The sequence below is a fragment of the Dermacentor albipictus genome, chromosome 1, assembly GCF_038994185.2.
Source record: "Dermacentor albipictus isolate Rhodes 1998 colony chromosome 1, USDA_Dalb.pri_finalv2, whole genome shotgun sequence".
In the NCBI taxonomy this organism is placed as follows: Eukaryota; Metazoa; Arthropoda; class Arachnida; order Ixodida; family Ixodidae; genus Dermacentor; species Dermacentor albipictus.
The window spans coordinates 100,648,266-100,665,189 of record NC_091821.1 but is presented as its reverse complement, the minus strand read 5'-3'; the positions used below and the strand labels follow the sequence as shown (position 1 = coordinate 100,665,189).

The 16,924-nt window shown below is 43.9% G+C and overlaps 1 protein-coding gene across 1 annotated transcript in view; it reads left to right on the top strand.

Annotated features, from left to right (window-relative positions):
- The window catches only part of LOC135906169 (transcription factor A, mitochondrial-like), a 39,684-nt gene extending 22,980 nt beyond the window's left edge, over window positions 1-16,704 (top strand). Inside the window, exon 6 of the mRNA XM_065437424.2 lies at window positions 16,321-16,704. Within this exon, the coding sequence (XP_065293496.1) occupies window positions 16,321-16,512 (192 nt within the window). The 3' untranslated portion in view covers window positions 16,513-16,704. The remainder of the gene's footprint in view (window positions 1-16,320) is intronic.
- Window positions 16,705-16,924: the final 220 nt, after the last annotated feature.

Here is a 16,924-nt window from a genome sequence, read left to right as displayed (position 1 = left end):
ACTTGCTGAGAGGGTGTGAATGTATGATAAGGGGCAAAGATGTGCTATCTTACGGCAAGAAGTTAAGGTTGAAAAACCTAATTTAATTTCCAGTGCAGTTACGCTGATATTATAGGTGCAATTGCAGAGGATGAATATAGTTTTACGATATTGAACTGATTTAAGTGTACTGGTTAGGTTTGCTTGATGTGAATCAAGGTAGTACTAGAGTACTCTAGTTTGATACGTATCAAAGTCCTGTAGGCAAGCAGTTTAACAGAATGGTGTGCTAGGGTAAGGTTTTGGCACATGTAATTACTTTGTTAACAGAATTTGTAATTTCGTTTATATGTAAGGTCCATGTTAATTCAGAAGATGAATTATCAGATAGTTGACAGTTTGTTAGAGTTGAACTAAGAAGGAACAGCACCAACCAAGACGATCACAAGAGAGAGAATGACACAGGACAAGCGCCTGTGTTGGACAAGCACAATGTTGTTCTGAACCTTGTTAGAGTTATGTGGCAGTCATAAAAGCAATAGGTTGGGGTTGTGTTATTATGGTGGCAGTGGAAAGAAATTAATTGCCATCTTTTGAACATTAAGTGACATAAGCCATTAATTGCACCAGGCTTATGCTAAAAAGAGATCATGCTGTAGAATGCAGATGCTTTCGTTATTGGGTGGTATAATACGCATTCGTTAGCAAAGAGGTTTATATATTAGAAAAAAATGTTAAGGAGCAGTTCATTAATATATGTCAGAAAAAGCAGTGGTCTTAATACGGCACCCTGAGGGATACCTGGAATCGCACGGCACAAGGATGATGAAAAAGAATTAACAGTGACACACTGTTCGCGATTGATTAAGAAGGCAGAGATTCAGTTGCATGTAGAGAAGTGTAGGTTGAGTTGTGAAATCTTAAGAACAGGAAGGAGTGAAGTACTGCATTAAATGCGTTTTTGAAATCAAAATGGAGTGAATGGGAATGGTTAGATCCTAATGAGAATGAAAATCATGCACAAACAGGGCAAGCTGTGTTTTGCAAGCACAAGGTCCATGCTCATTTCTTGTGTTTCGTGTGAGTTTCCTTGTGTGTGCCACCTCTGCAGCGCAACTATACACCATACAGTTTTGCAGGAGTAACCTTTTCTAAAACTGTGTTGGTTATGGGGAAAAGCTAACAGATGATAGAAACCTGGCAACTTCGGAATATAATATATTAATGATTTTGGTGTACACACTGGTAATGGGTATAGGATTATAGTTATTAGCACATGAATGGTCATGTTTCTTGAAAATTGGAACAGTCTTTCCCACCCTCCAACTGAATAGAATGGTTCTGGTAGCCAGAGACTAAAGATGAAGACATGGCACTGCCTTCCATGTGGTGTCATGCAATTACGAGCCCTCTCTGCTGATGCAAGCATGCTAGTACAGCCTGCAGCAGTACAGCACAGTTTTTTCTTCTCTGTTTTATTCATGGGACATGTGTGGCTGTCTCATATTATCGTGTTTCGTTTTTTGCTGACATAGGTGGCTGCTGCCCAATCAATCAAAATTCAAACAGCATAGAACATGGACATTTCAATAATTGACATTGTGTAATATTTATTGTTCGTTAGTTTTTTATAATTACCACCTGTAAAGATATTTTATGAGTATCTGTCTTGTAGCGTCAGTGTTAATGTGAACTAGTGCATCATCTAGCAACCCTGATTGTGGAGACTTCGCACATTTTTCCGGGACCTCCGGTTATGAATCTGCCATGCGTGTGGTTGTGTACCCCACTGTAAATAAATACATACCGGAACATAAATAAATAAATACCTGTTAGAAACATAATAGAGTTTGAAAGCAACAGAATGGTTCATAACAGAATTGAAATAATACGGTTACAACAGAGTCAATTAGTCAGTGGTGGCTAAGGATGGGATCCATTCTGAAGGGGCCACTTATCATTTGGCTAGCACTCTTGCCGCTTTGCATCCCATATCAGTGGAAGTGAACTTAGATGTGACATAGAAACAGATGGAGAACAGTGGCAAGGTGCTGCATCCCGATATCAGAGAAAATGGAAGGGTGCGTGCATGCGCCTGTCTAGACTGAAAGTCCCAACAACCTAAAGTTACACTGCTGGCCGACGGCAAACAGGGAACTGCTGCCAGCCAAAATGGGCTATCATGTACACTTTTTGCTGGCCTGATGTCCTCAAGCCCCATGCTCCAAGCCCGGTGCCTCAAGCAGGGGCCCAAATCCCACAAAAGGTTGGTCAATAGGGCAGCTCGCTGACCCATTGTGGGCAGACTGGCAACCGAGTGACAGGCCAACTGCCTCTTTGCCCAGGTTGGAGACAAGAGAGAGTTGGAAATTTCCAGAATGGCAAATGCTCTGCAAATGCCTGAATTGCTACAGTTACTGTGCATATTCATTGCATGCCCACCATGGTAGCTCAGCAGTTATTGCATACTTCTGCCTAGTACAAGGTCGCAGGTTCGATTCTTGGCCGAAACGCTTGCGTGCTGGATTTCAGTGCACACTAGAGCCCCTCACAAGTTTTCGGTATCACAAACAACCTCTTTCTAGTGCACAGATCGCTCAGTCACAATCACCTGTATAGAATATCCTAACAAATGCTGCAAAAGAGATAAATATGAAACAAACTCTTGCACACTTCTTGGTGCGGGCCATTTCACCACATGTCATTTTGAACGGCAATGTTGTAGCTTGTTGCATCCCATTGGTCAAATGACTGTTTGGAAAACTCCTATGACAAATTTCTCTACACAACAAAAATTATTTCCTTGGCTGCTGAAGCAGAGATTACCGTACATGCACCACCAGTTTCTTCTAGCATGAGCTAGGTGCACACCTTGTTTCTGCATGCACCTGCTGGAATACATTCCATATTTACACAGGCCCACAGCATTTGATTTCCCTGTATCTGAATATCTGTTTCAATTTCAGCTTATTTCTTTAATAAGTGGATATACATGCTTACATAAGTATACAGAAGGAGGTCCCAGAGCATGTGGCTGAAAGGGGACCTCCTGTCAGAAAAATTATATGTTAGAGCAAATATACAGCCTAAAACAGCAATATAGTAGTCACTAAGTGGAAGATTATGCAAAGTAAATGTAGTACAAGCTGCAAAGTAATATAAAGTCAATAACTAGTCGTAGAAATAAAATAGTAGTTAAGGCATTCGCAACAGAACAAAACAAAAATATTTATAAAGGCTACAAACAAAAAAAAACGAAAAAGAAATGGGCAGTAGTGAAGTGAATAGCTTAGATATGTGGAATACTTTGGCTATCTAGTAGAAAAATGAATGTTTTCTTGAAGAAACGTAAAGACGAAGAGCGCATGACATCTGTAGTCGGATACAACTTAAGAAAAAAGGGGAGGCCCCCCCAGATGACCGAAGCGCAGCGTCTGATTGCCTCGGTGACTAAAATAATCCCGCTCAAGAAATCGTGCTCTTGAAATGCGCAATTCTCAGTATAAATAAAGACTTTTGTATTTTGATGACTAGTTTAGTAGAGCCCTCATGTGCTACAGCACATGCCGGATCGCAACAGAAAAATAACCCCGTGCCTTCCACAATGCTGCCCGTTGTCTGCTCTTTAGCTTCACTGCAAGTAACAAAAGTAGAAAGAGCAGCTCTGCATGGCTTTTGCACTTGTTTACATGTACATGGCACATTTACTACTCCTGTTCCCAGCTTCAAATAAATCAGTTGCTATTGAACAAGTACTTATATAAAACAATGCATTTGTCGCAACCATTACAAACTCAAAATGCTCGGTGTCAGCGAAAGCACAGTGTTCAAGCTGAGGAGAGAGGTCAAAGCTTTGCATATTTCGGGTGGCAAACTGTTGACACCCTCGCGAACGCGCCCACGAAATGTGGAGAAAAGAAGACGCAGCACGAAGTATGACACGTTGTGCGCGCCAAGGTCGTGTGCACAATTTCTTTCGCCGCAACGAGATACCGGCAGTCGAGAAGATCACTAACGAGTTCTCGAAGCGTATATGGTGTTATGTTTATGCCCTGGAATTTTCCTGACTGAAGGCCAGTGCTATGGTGTGTCGACAGCGGAGGCAGCATTCATCCTCGCATGGTGCCTGCTTCGGCACGTGACTACCTGCACGGCTCGGGTTTCCTCACGGCGTCCACGACGAAAGCGGCCACCAGATCACGGACGGCTATTCGGCCCCTCCCCGTGCCGGCAGCAATGCAACCCCCCCTCCTTTGTCCGGCGGCGCCCGCACCACGAACGACTCCCACTGTGTTTGCGATGGTTTCCAAAGGAGGGCTGTGTTTCGAACCCGTGCCTTGCAGTTGGTTCCCTTCGTCTTATGCGGGTCATAAAACTTCCCTGGCGCACCATTCTGACCTTGAAGCAAACGGATCGAACATTGGAACCATTCAGCGTATTACCAAGAAAACAGAGGAGGCCATAAGACTTATAAGAAGGATCTCTAATAGGCATAGAGGTTTAGGAGAAGAAGGTGCGATGCGCTTAGTTCACGCATTTATTATGTGTCATTTCTCGTATGTGGCAGCTATGCTAAATTGGAATACGGGGGAGAAAAATAAATTGGAAGCATTAATCAGAAAAGCCATCAAGGCTGTGCTTGGTCTGCCTATGACTACGTCAAACGATATGTTGTTACGACTGGGTTTGCATAATACTTTAGATGAAATTGCTGAGGCTCAACGTACCACACAGAGGGAGCGATTGCTAGGTACACCAGCGGGTAGATATATATTAGAGCCAATTGAAGAATCGGTGGCTGTGTCGCACGATAGGGCGCCCCTACACGAGTTGAACGTGAACCTTAGGGCAAATATCATGGTTCGTCCATTTACGCGGAATGTGCACCCCGTGCACAATGTAGGGAGGCGGGTCATGAGAGCTATGGCTTTGTTGCGAGAGGCAAAGGATCAGGAGGAGGAGTCTGCGTTTGTTGACGCCGCATGGATTAATGGTAAAAATGCTTATTCAGTGGTGGTAGTAGATGGCAAAGGGAGAGTTAGAAATGCTGCTTCCATTTATAGCAAAGATCCGGGGGTTGCTGAACAGGTGGCTATTGCTCAAGCACTAATTGATTCAAGAAGAGTTTTGGTGTTTAGCGACTCGCGATCTGCGATTACAGCCTTCTTGAGAGGACTTGTTGCGAAACCGGCTAACAGACTGCTACAGGGTAGGGATATCAGTTCGCATACAGTTACTTGGTTCCCGACACGCATGGGGACAGTGGAGGGAGCCCCGCGTAACCTCAATGAGGTGGCGCACAGGGAGGCACGAGGATTAGTGTGCCGTGTACTCCCTGAAGGGGCTGGATCTCCCGCTCCTGAGTACAGGGACCAACTGTTTACCTACAACGAAATCACCAAGCACTATTACTTAGGGTGCAGGGCATTTCGCTGCCACATCCTAAATTAAATAGGCCGCAGGCGGTTACATTAAGGCTTCTGCAGACACGAACGTACCCTAACCCGGTCATCATGAATAAAATTAATCCGGACTGCGGGGTTTCAGTCTATTGTAGTAAGTGTGGGGATTTGCTCTATTTACAACACATGCTGTGGCGCTGCTTGGCGTTGGCCGGTGATGGTTCTCGAGGTGAACAGTGGTGGCAGCGGATGCTGCTCAGTGAAGTGCTGGCGGACCAACTCAGGGCTGTCCAGAGGGCCCGTGTGATGGCAGAGGGGCTCGGCCTCTCTGTACCGACGTGGGAGCGGCCCGCATCAGTCCCAGACTGATCTCTCAGGACCTAAATAATGTTCTTCATACCATACCATACCATTCTGAATGACCGCCAGATTGGCCCGACGCCGCAGCGCGGTTCGAGGAAGTGCCAGCCACCGAGAGTGGCGTTAGGACTACAGAGGCTGCTCGGACCCTCTCTCTGTCTCTCTCGACCTTGTTTCGTCCTTAGGGACTGCCTGAGGAATCTGAGGACTGAGGGGTGTTATTTAAGCAGCTTGCAGCCGCTCTGTTGGTCTCTCTCCTGATAACGATGACATGTAAACATTCTATAAGAAATTCTTTGCTGAGAAAGCTCTCCTCATCTCTGACTCTGCGTGAAGTGGGGTCCAGACCTCCTGCCGGCCACACATACCTCAGCACACGCAACAGTGGACCTCCCATCACTGAAGCGCTGTACTGTGCGTCGCCTGCTTGTCGAGATCTGATCCAAGCACGAGAAGAGGAGCCGCAATTCGCTGCTTATCGACCGGGTTGACAGCTGAATGGCAGAATCCCTACCTTTGTGACGTGGAGTGCTATGGGCAGAAGGCCGAAAGATCTTTTTCCTAGACGAGACATGGGTGACGGCGGGACACACTGGGTCGATTGTGTGGACAGGCATCGTGGTGCAGAAGCGTGGGCGCCTATACGCTCAAGCAAATGGCCTGTCGACGGGTCTGAAACAGCCTTCTGAAAAAGGCCAGCGCCTGATTGTGTTGCACATCAGCAGCGAGGATGGCTTCGTCAACGGCTTCTTAGATATATTCCGAGGCCAAAAAACAGGCAACTACCACGAAGAAATGGACGGCAATTGCTTCGAGAGATGGTTTAATGACGTTCTGCAGAAGTTGCCTGCTGGTAGCGTCATTGTTTTGGACAATGCACCTTACCATTCCCGGCGAGAAGAGAAATTACCGACGACTTCTTGGAAGAAGGAAAAAATACAGGAGTGGCTCAAAAGCAAAAACATCACCTACAGCGAAAAGATGGTTAAAAAGCAGCTGCTTGAGTTTGTAGCATCTTAAAGCCACGCTTTCTGAGCTACATCATAGACAATGCAGCTGAAAAGGCCGGTTGCATTGTACTCAGGCTCCCACCGTACCACTGTGAATTTAATCCTGTCGAGCTCGTGTGGGCAAGGGTGAAAAATGACATCGCTGCGGACAACAGAGACTTCAAGCTGTCCACGGTCAAAGACGTCTTGAAGGAAAAAATCAAACACTTAAGTAACGGCGGAAGATTGGAGGAAGAACGTTCACCACGTGATGGACCTGGAGGCAAAGTTTAGGCTTGATACGTCTGGAAGTGACCGCATCGAACCCATCATCATCCAACTGGGAGAAGATGACAGTGAAGAAAGCGACTCCTACTGCGAACTGTCCGGCATTGAGTCACTCGATGAAGCATAACAGCTTCTTATTAACGAAAGAACAACGCTTATTAAGGCTACCAAAATCTTGTCAGTGGGTTCGCAGTAGCCAAGCATTCTCCTGTGACCTCTCAAATAAATAAGCAGTTCATTTGGTGACATATTCCTTTTAATGGAAGCCCACTTCTGAAAAAGCAATATCCTGCACAGATCATGCTCAATATGTTTGCATGGAAACATGCTTAAATGCTGGAAAATCTGAATGCAAATACAGTTATTTACCCTGAATAACTATGTGGGGCCCAAAATGCTCTTTCGGGCAGTCAAGGGCACGCTTGAAAGGCACCATTAGCAGTCTGCATGTCAAAGCACAGTCAAGCCATTGCCAGGTTAAATGGCAGCAATCAGCGTGAAAATGACAGACACTGTTGGCAGCTTGCATGCAAAAACACATTCATATGGTGGCATTGTTTATTTTGGTTACCTGGCCCAGGCAAGTAATGTGAATAAGAGAACAATTATCAAACATCATTAGCTTAGTCAGGCTCAAAATACTCATTTAGGTAACTATTAATAGCAGTAGCCGAGGGCATGCTTCCAAGGCACCATTAGCAGTCTGCACGTCAAAGCGCAGTCAAGCCGTCACCACTGTTGGTGAAACGGCAGCGATCAACGTGAAAATGACAGCCACTGTTTGCAGCTTGCATGCAAACACACATTCATGTGGTGGCATTGTTTATTTTGGTTACCTTGCCCAGGCAAGTAATGCGAATAAGAGAACAATTATGAAACATCATTAGCTTAGTGAGGCCCAAAATACTCATTTGGGTAACTATTAATAGCAGTAGTCGAGGGCATGCTTCCAAGGCACCATTAGCAGTCTGCACGTCAAAGCGCAGTCAAGCCGTCGCCACTGTTGGTGAAACGGCAGCGATCATCACGAAAATGACAGCCACTGTTGGCAGCTTGCGTGCAAAACCACATTCATGTGGTGGCATTGTTTATTTTGGTTATCTGGCTCTGACAAGTAACGCGAATAAGAGAACAATTATCAAACATCATTAGCTCAGTGAGGCTCAGAAAACTCATTTGGGTAGCTATTAATAGCAGTAGTCGAGGGCACGCTTGAAAGGCACCGTTTGTAGTCTGCACATCAAATCACAGTCATGCCACAGCCATTGTTGTATTTGTTTATCTGACCGGGCAAGTAACACCAATGTAAGCACAATTATTCACCCTGAATAGCTCAGCTAGCATTGTTTGTACTAAAAAATGCTGAGTGAAGTTGAATGTGTTTTATTGAGGCAATTATTTAATTCACAAGCCATCAGCATAGCAATTGACGGCCAGGTTCAGACAATGACAGTTGTGAAGTAATAAATGGTGAAAGTTGCAAAAGCTCTTGGTGCACTGCTTTGCTGGGCTCCATTCACTGAAAAATGTCTTTGCAATGACGAAAGCGTCAGACAAGAAATGACACCCCATTGCACAATGTTATTCGTGTTGAAAATGCTTACCATCGTATGTGATGGGCAGCGGAACCGTCTGTTTACTAAGACTGAATGCATGAAAAATGCAACAGCATAGCAAGGTGTTGTTTGGCAATATGCAGCCTTTCATGTGCACTTATCGCAAGCTGCCACGTGCACTGATGCATAAACATGAACAGAGGTAAGACGCAAATTTACTGTGCAACCCACATGACGCTTTTAAGAAAATGTATCTCTAAACCTTTCTGTTTTCATAGGCGATCAAAATTTGTTTTGAGCAAGTTGGTTAATCACATTGCAGCAACAACACAAGAAGCAAGGACAGAAAACACAGCAAGTAGGCAGATTGAGAAGATGAGAATGCAGCGGTGGCCTAGAGGTAGAACACCCGCCTCGCGTGCAAGAGGTCCGTGGTTCGAATCCCGGTGCCGGCAATTTTCCACTGGATTAAAAAAAAAAAAATCCGCGTGTTGATAAAATTGCATAAACAGGCCTGGAGTGTGGCCTGATCCCGGTGACCAGAACCGGTAACGCACTCCCTCACCAGAGCAGGATTGGCCACCCTGGTGCAGTACTTGGCCACAACCTCCTATATGAACAACACAATCAAACCCCGGCCCTCAGTCCCCAGCAGCTGCGAAGCAACTGACCACGGCGGCGGTCAGACCTGCGACGCTGCAGAGGGTGCTAAGAATCACTGGCTCCGGACAGGCCGCCATTGGAATATGAACCTGGCAACGTTTAACGCTAGAACGTTATCTAGTGAGGCGAGTCTAGCAGTGCTATTGGAGGAATTAGAGGGCAGTAAATGGGATATAATAGGGCTCAGTGAAGTTAGGAGGCCAAAAGAAGCATATACAGTGCTAAAAAGCGGGCACGTCCTGTGCTACCGGGGCTTAGCAGAGAGAAGGGAACTAGGCGTCGGATTCCTGATTAATAAGAGTATAGCTGGCAACATACAGGAATTCTATAGCATTAACGAGAGGGTGGCAGGTCTTGTTGTGAAACTTAATAAGAGGTACAAAATGAAGATTGTACAGGTCTACGCCCCTACATCCAGTCATGATGACCAGGAAGTCGAAAGCTTCTATGAAGACCTGGAATCGGCGATGTGTAGAGTGAAAACTAAATACACTATACTAATGGGTGACTTTACTGTGAAGGTAGGCAAAAAGCAGGCTGGAGACAAGGCAGTGGGGGAATATGGCATAGGCACTAGGAATATCAGGGGGGAGTTATTAGTAGAGTTTGCGGAACAGAATAATATGAGGATAATGAATACCTTCATCCGCAAGCGGGATAGCTGAAAGTGGACGTGGCGGAGCCCGAACGGCGAGACTAGAAATGAAATAGACTTCATACTCTGCGCTAACCCTGGCATCATACAAGATGTGGACGTGCTCGGCAAGGTGCGCTGCAGTGACCACAGGATGGTAAGAACTCGAATTAGCCTAGACCTGAGAAGGGAACGGAAGAAACTGGTACATAAGAAGCCGATCAATGAGTTAGCGGTAAGAGGGAAAATAGAGGAATTCCAGATCAAGCTTCAGAACAGGTATTCGGCTTTAACTCAGGAAGAGGACTGTAGTGTTGAAGCAATGAACGACAATCTTGTGGACATCATTAAGGAGTGTGCAATGGAAGTCGGTGGTAACTCCGTTAGGCAGGATACCAGTAAACTATTGCAGGAGACGAAAGATCTCATCAAGAAACGCCAATGTATGAAAGCCTCTAACCCTACAGCTAGAATAGAACTGGCAGAACTTTCGAAGTTAATCAACAAGCGTAAGACAGCTGACATAAGAAAGTATAATATGGATAGAATTGAACATGCTCTCAGGAACGGAGGAAGCCTAAAAACAGTGAAGAAGAAACTAGGAATTGGCAAGAATCTGATGTATGCGTTAAGAGACAAAGCCGGCAATATCATTACTAATATGGATGAGATAGTGCAAGTGGCTGAGGAGTTCTGTAGAGATTTATACAGTACCAGTGCCACCCACGACAATAATGAAAGAGAAAATAGTCTAGAGGAATTCGAAATCCCACAGGTAACGCCGGAAGAAGTAAAGAAAGCCTTGGGAGATATGCAAAGGGGGAAGGCAGCTGTGGAGGATCAGGTAACAGCAGATTTACTGAAGGATGGTGGGCAGATTGTTCTAGAGAAACTGGCCACCCTGTATACGCAATGCCTCATAACGTCGAGCGTACCGGAATCTTGGAAAAACGCTAACATAATCCTAATCCATAAGAAAGGGGACGCCAAAGACTTGAAAAATTATAGACCGATCAGCTTACTGTCCGTTGCCTACAAACTATTTACTAAGGTAATCACAAATCGAATCAGGAACACCTTAGACTTCTGTCAAGCAAAGGACCAGGCAGGATTCCGTAAAGGCTACTCAACAATAGATCATATTCACACTATCAATCAGGTGAAAGAGAAATGTGCGGAATACAACCAACCGTTATATATAGCTTTCATTGATTACGAGAAAGCATTTGATTCTGTCGAAACCTCAGCAGTCATGGAGGCATTACGCAATCAGGGTGTAGACGAGCCATATGTAAAAATACTGAAAAATATCTATAGCGGCTCCACAGCCACCGTAGTCCTCTATAAAGAAAGCAACAAAATCCCAATAAAGAAAGGCGTCAGGCAGGGAGATACGATCTCTCCAGTGCTATTCACAGCATGTTTACAGGAGGTATTCAGAGACCTGGATTGGGATGAAATGGGGATAAAAGTTAATGGAGAATACCTTAGTAACTTGCGATTCGCTGATGATATTGCCTTGCTTAGTAACTCAGGGGACCAACTGCAATGCATGCTCACTGGGCTGGAGAGGCAAAGCAGAAGAGTGGGTCTAAAAATTAATCTGCAGAAAACTAAAGTAATGTTTAACAGTCTCGGAAGAGAACAGCAGTTTACAATAGGCAGCGAGGCACTGGAAGTCGTAAGGGAATACATCTACTTAGGGCAGGTAGTGACTGCGGATCCGGATCATGAGACAGAAATAATCAGAAGAATAAGAATGGGCTGGGGTGCGTTTGGCAGGCATTCTCAGATCATGAACAGCAGGTTGCCATTATCCCTCAAAAGAAAAGTGTATAATAGCTGTGTCTTACCAGTACTCACCTACGGGGCAGAAACCTGGAGGCTTACGAAAAGGGTTCTACTCAAATTGAGGACGACGCAACGAGCTATGGAAAGAAGAATGATAGGTGTAACGTTAAGGGATAAGAAAAGAGCAGATTGGGTGAGGGAACAAACGCGAGTTAATGACATCTTAGTTGAAATCAAGAAAAAGGAATGGGCATGGGCAGGACATGTAATGAGGAGGGAAGATAACCGATGGTCATTAAGGGTTACGGACTGGATCCCAAGGGAAGGGAAGCGTAGCAGGGGGCGGCAGAAAGTTAGGTGGGCGGATGAGATTAAGAAATTTACAGGGACGGCATGGCCACAATTAGTACATGACCGGGGTTGTTGGAGAAATATGGGAGAGGCCTTTGCCCTGCAGTGGGCGTAACCAGGCTGATGATGATGATGATGATGAAACCTTTCTGTTTTCATAGGCGATCAAAATTTGTTTTGAGCAAGTTGGTTAATCACATTGCAGCAACAACACAAGAAGCAAGGACAGAAAACACAGCAAGTAGGCAGATTGAGAAGGCGAGCTAGACCAGTGAGAAAGGTTTTAATGAGAAGGAAGAGGCCAGCCCTGCAGTGTACAGGGGTTAGTGCTTTGAATGAGATTGGTTAATGAAAATGTGTAAAGACTTTGCTGAAAGAAAACTAGCAAAAACAAATGATAATATAAAATGAATGGACAATAATATAAGCGCAAACACGCATGGAAGCAGGCACGTATTCACATACAAACGCAAAAGCTAAAAAAAAACTAAAATATAAAGAAATGTGGGAAATAAAGAAAAAATTGACAAACGCAAGAAAACATACACACATTTACAAACAGACACGGGTAGAGGTATTATAGGACCGGGTTCACAAGCTGCTGTGTCTACCTTCTTGTGTGTTATTATTATTTTTTTAATCATTCTCTTAACACTCTCTTGGGAATTTTTAATTGCAACATATCACGATCGAGAATCGAAAAGCAGCTCAAAGCTATGTTGTGGGAAACCATATCAAGTGCTGGCAACACAACTTATGCGTGACTGTGCCGCAGCACGCATTCTAAAGCTTACGTGTGCGGTGAGCACTGGTGGAAAGCAGTCAATCAATGGTGCTACACAATGCTCGAACACCGCCGTTACGGCTATCTCATTGCTGACAACGATCGTTCGCGCTTAGTTGATGGCGACAAATCTTTGCGTTGGAGGCTTCTTTTACGAATATTTTCTGTTGAGACGCTCGTAGGTTTGTTTCATGCACGCACGCTTTTCTCATTTCTGCTGAGAATGGTTTTGCTCCATCACTTCACCCCGTTCGACGAGAAACGCAGCGACACAGTGCACAAACACCCACCGCTGACAGTAGGCACCAGACTTTGGCAAACTTTTCTCGTCGTAACTTCACTCGGGAGCTAAATAAAAAAGACATGGACCAAACCGGCAGGATAGGTGTTTGCAGCGGCCGCCGTGGGATCCTGTTTTCAGGCAAAGCGTAGCGCAGCGTCAGCGATGCTTGCTGCAATGTTTCTTCGCCGGATCACGGCTTAGAATAAATGCACGCGGCACAAATGCCACATCGTAAGCTCGCAGTAATATTTCCGGCATGATAGACAATCACAAACAGTTTGGGAATTCACTGTGACGAGGCGTTTACGCGCACAGCTGACGCGACTTGGCCCAGTTCAAAGCCCGGGCGGCCATCTTCTCCGACGGTGGGGTCACCGACCGTCCGGCTCATGACCTCAGTTCAGAGTGCGCGCCCATTGATGGATGTTCGTGTGCATCCGCCTCGGAGGAGTAAATGCCCCCTTTTTTCTACAGTTGTATCTGACTATAGTAGGAGGCTTTTCCAAGTGGATAATGCTGCGAAATATGCAGATTGTTTTCCATAATTAGTATGTATTAGTGGCAATAAGAAATTGTTGTTAGCTGCAAATCTTGTGCGGTTTAAGTTAACCAAAGTAGCCTCAAAAAATATATTTACTGGGGGAGGATTACGTGTTACCCTAAATAACATTGCAGCTAATTTATATTTAACAAGATTAAATATTGAAAGCATTCTATGGTCGAGAAGCATATCAGAAGCACTGCAGTAGAATGAGCTGAATGACAATATCCAGACGGCTTGATTCTGCAAATGCGTTAGTGGTGCTATATGAGTTGGATATGTGTTACCCCATGCTGTAATGCAATAATTGAGATGGCTGTGGATTAAAGAATAATACAAGGTTAGCAATGTTGGTTTCCAAAATAATACCTAGCTTTAAGTAAAATTCTAATGCTGGGATAAATTTTGCGCTTGATATAGGTGATATGCTTCGTAAATTTTAAGTTTGAGTCAATGATTATGCTAAAAAATGAGCATTCATTTACTGCACTGATGTCAAGAGAGTTTAGGTTGACGGTGGGTATGAATTCTGGTATCCGATGATTCGAATCAAAAAGCATAAAAGATGTTTTGGTAGGATTTATTTTTATCAAGTTAAGGTGGCACCACGTTAAAATATTTTTAAGGTCAGTGTTTAGCTAGTAGCCAGACAAGTTAGTGAATGATCGGTTGCAAGTAATGTGGCGCCATCAGCGTAAAGGAAGGCCTCAGTCTCTGATAAACAACTGGGTAAATCATTTATATACAGCAGGAATAGTAGTGGACCAAGTATAGAACCCTGTGGGATCCCTTTATTGGTTATTCTGAAATTAGAAAGTGAGGGACTAAAATAGCTTGTCTATTTGTTGGGCAACATTTTATAAGTGTTAATGCTGGGCCATCGACGCCTACTGCCCGTAGTTTAGCAAGTAAGATGACGAGGTTTATGGATTCAAATGCTTTGGATAGACCTATAAAAACTGCTCCTGCATAGAAACCGGCATCTGTAGCGCTTTTTATCCATGAAAGGAAGAATAGCACAGTCAGTTGAGGATCCTGCCCTGAAGCCAAATTGATTTGGCAAAAGAACGTTAAATTTTGAGAAGTATTTGGTTAAGTGCTTTTCTATACATCTTTCGATAACCTTGCTACAGGAAGGAAGAATAGCAATAGGGAGATAATTAGAAATGTAGGAGGGGTCAGCCTTTTTAAATACTGGAATAATTTTTGCTTTTTTTTAGTTGACTTGGAAATACTCTAGTCTTAAAGATCAAATTGGTAATATAAAACAACGGCCGAGCGATAAGATGAACTACTAGTTTCATATTAATGGCACTGATTTTGTCCAGACCTGCTTTTGTAACCTTTAAATCATGTATGACATTGATGATTTCATCTGGGCCAGTTGGAAATAGGTACAATGATTGTAAGCATCACTGAAATGATAGTTGAGTATCAGTGGTGTGATAAGAGGCATGGTCACAGAAAAACTCATTAAATGCATTCGCAATTTTTTCTGGTTGTTTATACGTGGCGTATGATGAATGAAACTTACTTATTGGTTTAGCCCGATGGGGTCGATTCAAGAAGGAATTTATTATTTTCTACTGTCGTTTTGAATCTGTGCCAGCTTCAGCTATTCTGAATTCGTAATAATTTCTTTTCTAACCCTGAGCAGCCTGTTTAGCATGTTACAATAGATATTATAGTGAGTTTTGAGTCGAATGTTAAAAGGCCGTTTAACTTTTCGGTACAGGTTATCTTTTTTTGCGTAGGCTAGTTAGTAGACCATTGGTTAACCAAGGATTCTGTAATGCTGGGACATGTCTTCTGCATTTTACAAAGCTTGTAGAATTAGTGATACATTTTTTTATTCTCTTCTAAAAGTCATTAAATGCAGATTCAGCGTTTGACTCTGAATACAAAGAACATTAATTTAGCTCACCAACGCGAACGATGAAGTCTTTATTAATCGCAGCTTTCTAGACTTCCTGACAAGGTTTATATAATTGATAACGAAGTTTAAAAAAGACAGGAAAGTGGTCAGTGATGTTAATTTCAAGTACACTGCAAACTGGAGGACACATAAGGTTGGAAAATATGTGGCCTATTAAAGTGGGGGAAGCCCCTAAACTAAATCTAGTTGCTTTGTCCTTGTGTCATTCTTGCGCTATGTATCCCAGTTTACGGAAGGGAAATCAATGATGCGAAGCCAAATCCGTGATAGCAGTTAGCGTAGGCAGTAGTAGCAGCGCTGCAGTCATACAAAAGATGGATGTTAATGTCACCAAGAAGCACAACATCATTCTTTCCTGAAGACAAGTTACCAAGTATAGTGTTCAGAGCTCACCAGATCATGCACGTAATCACCAGAGCTCTTCCAACGAGCTGCGCCACAGCTGTCGCCGATTTTCTTTTACACGACGTGATTCTGCAGCATGGCGCTCCACACCAACTGCTCACTGACCGTGGTCGGACATTGCAAATAGCAGATATTGAAGTTGAAGGTTCGACAGGGTGGAGTGGAAGGTGCACTAAAAAACTCAGTGGTCAAAATTAACCAGGAGACTCCTACTACATTGTCACTCATAGCTCAACTGTGATTTGGGTCATAGCAGCCATTAAATAATTAATGACATTACGACATGACCAATGTGAAAAGTTCCCATGTAGCTTGGAATGCCTTGTAAAACAAATGTGAATACTGTGCTTGTTTTTAGGTCTACCAGCAGAGAGCGGAAGAGGACAAGAGGCGCTACCATGACGACATGATTGACTGGGAAATGTGCATGCAGCAGACTGGAAATTCACAAATTCTTCAAGAATATTTTCAAGAAACGAGTAGTGCTGATAATGTAAAAAAGCACCTGGCTAAGAGGCTAACACAGTGTGAAGAAAGCTTAGGAGGATGAGAAGTGCTGCCAGGAACACCTGCTGAAAATGTTACAAAAACTGGTAATGCAAAAAATAGTTGCTTCATTGGCATGTGGTGATATTTTTTTTTAAATATTGAAACTGGACCTTTCTGTTATGTCACCATCATGTTGACCATACCACCACTTCATTCTCAGCATCAGTCCTACAATAAACAAATAAGAGCAAAACTTTGCCCACCACTGTCATTGGGGATCAAACTCATCTCCATGCAATAATGTACATTTGGGAGCTGGACTTGCTAACCAGTGAACTATCAAGTTTTGTGCTGTGCAATATGTGCAAGGTTTTGTTCATCATGCAGGCTTCAAGTGGTGGTATGTGCATGTATTGCTGGGGCCACAGCAGGCTCATTGTTGCAGACTGTGCATTGCAAAAAAGTAGTTTTTT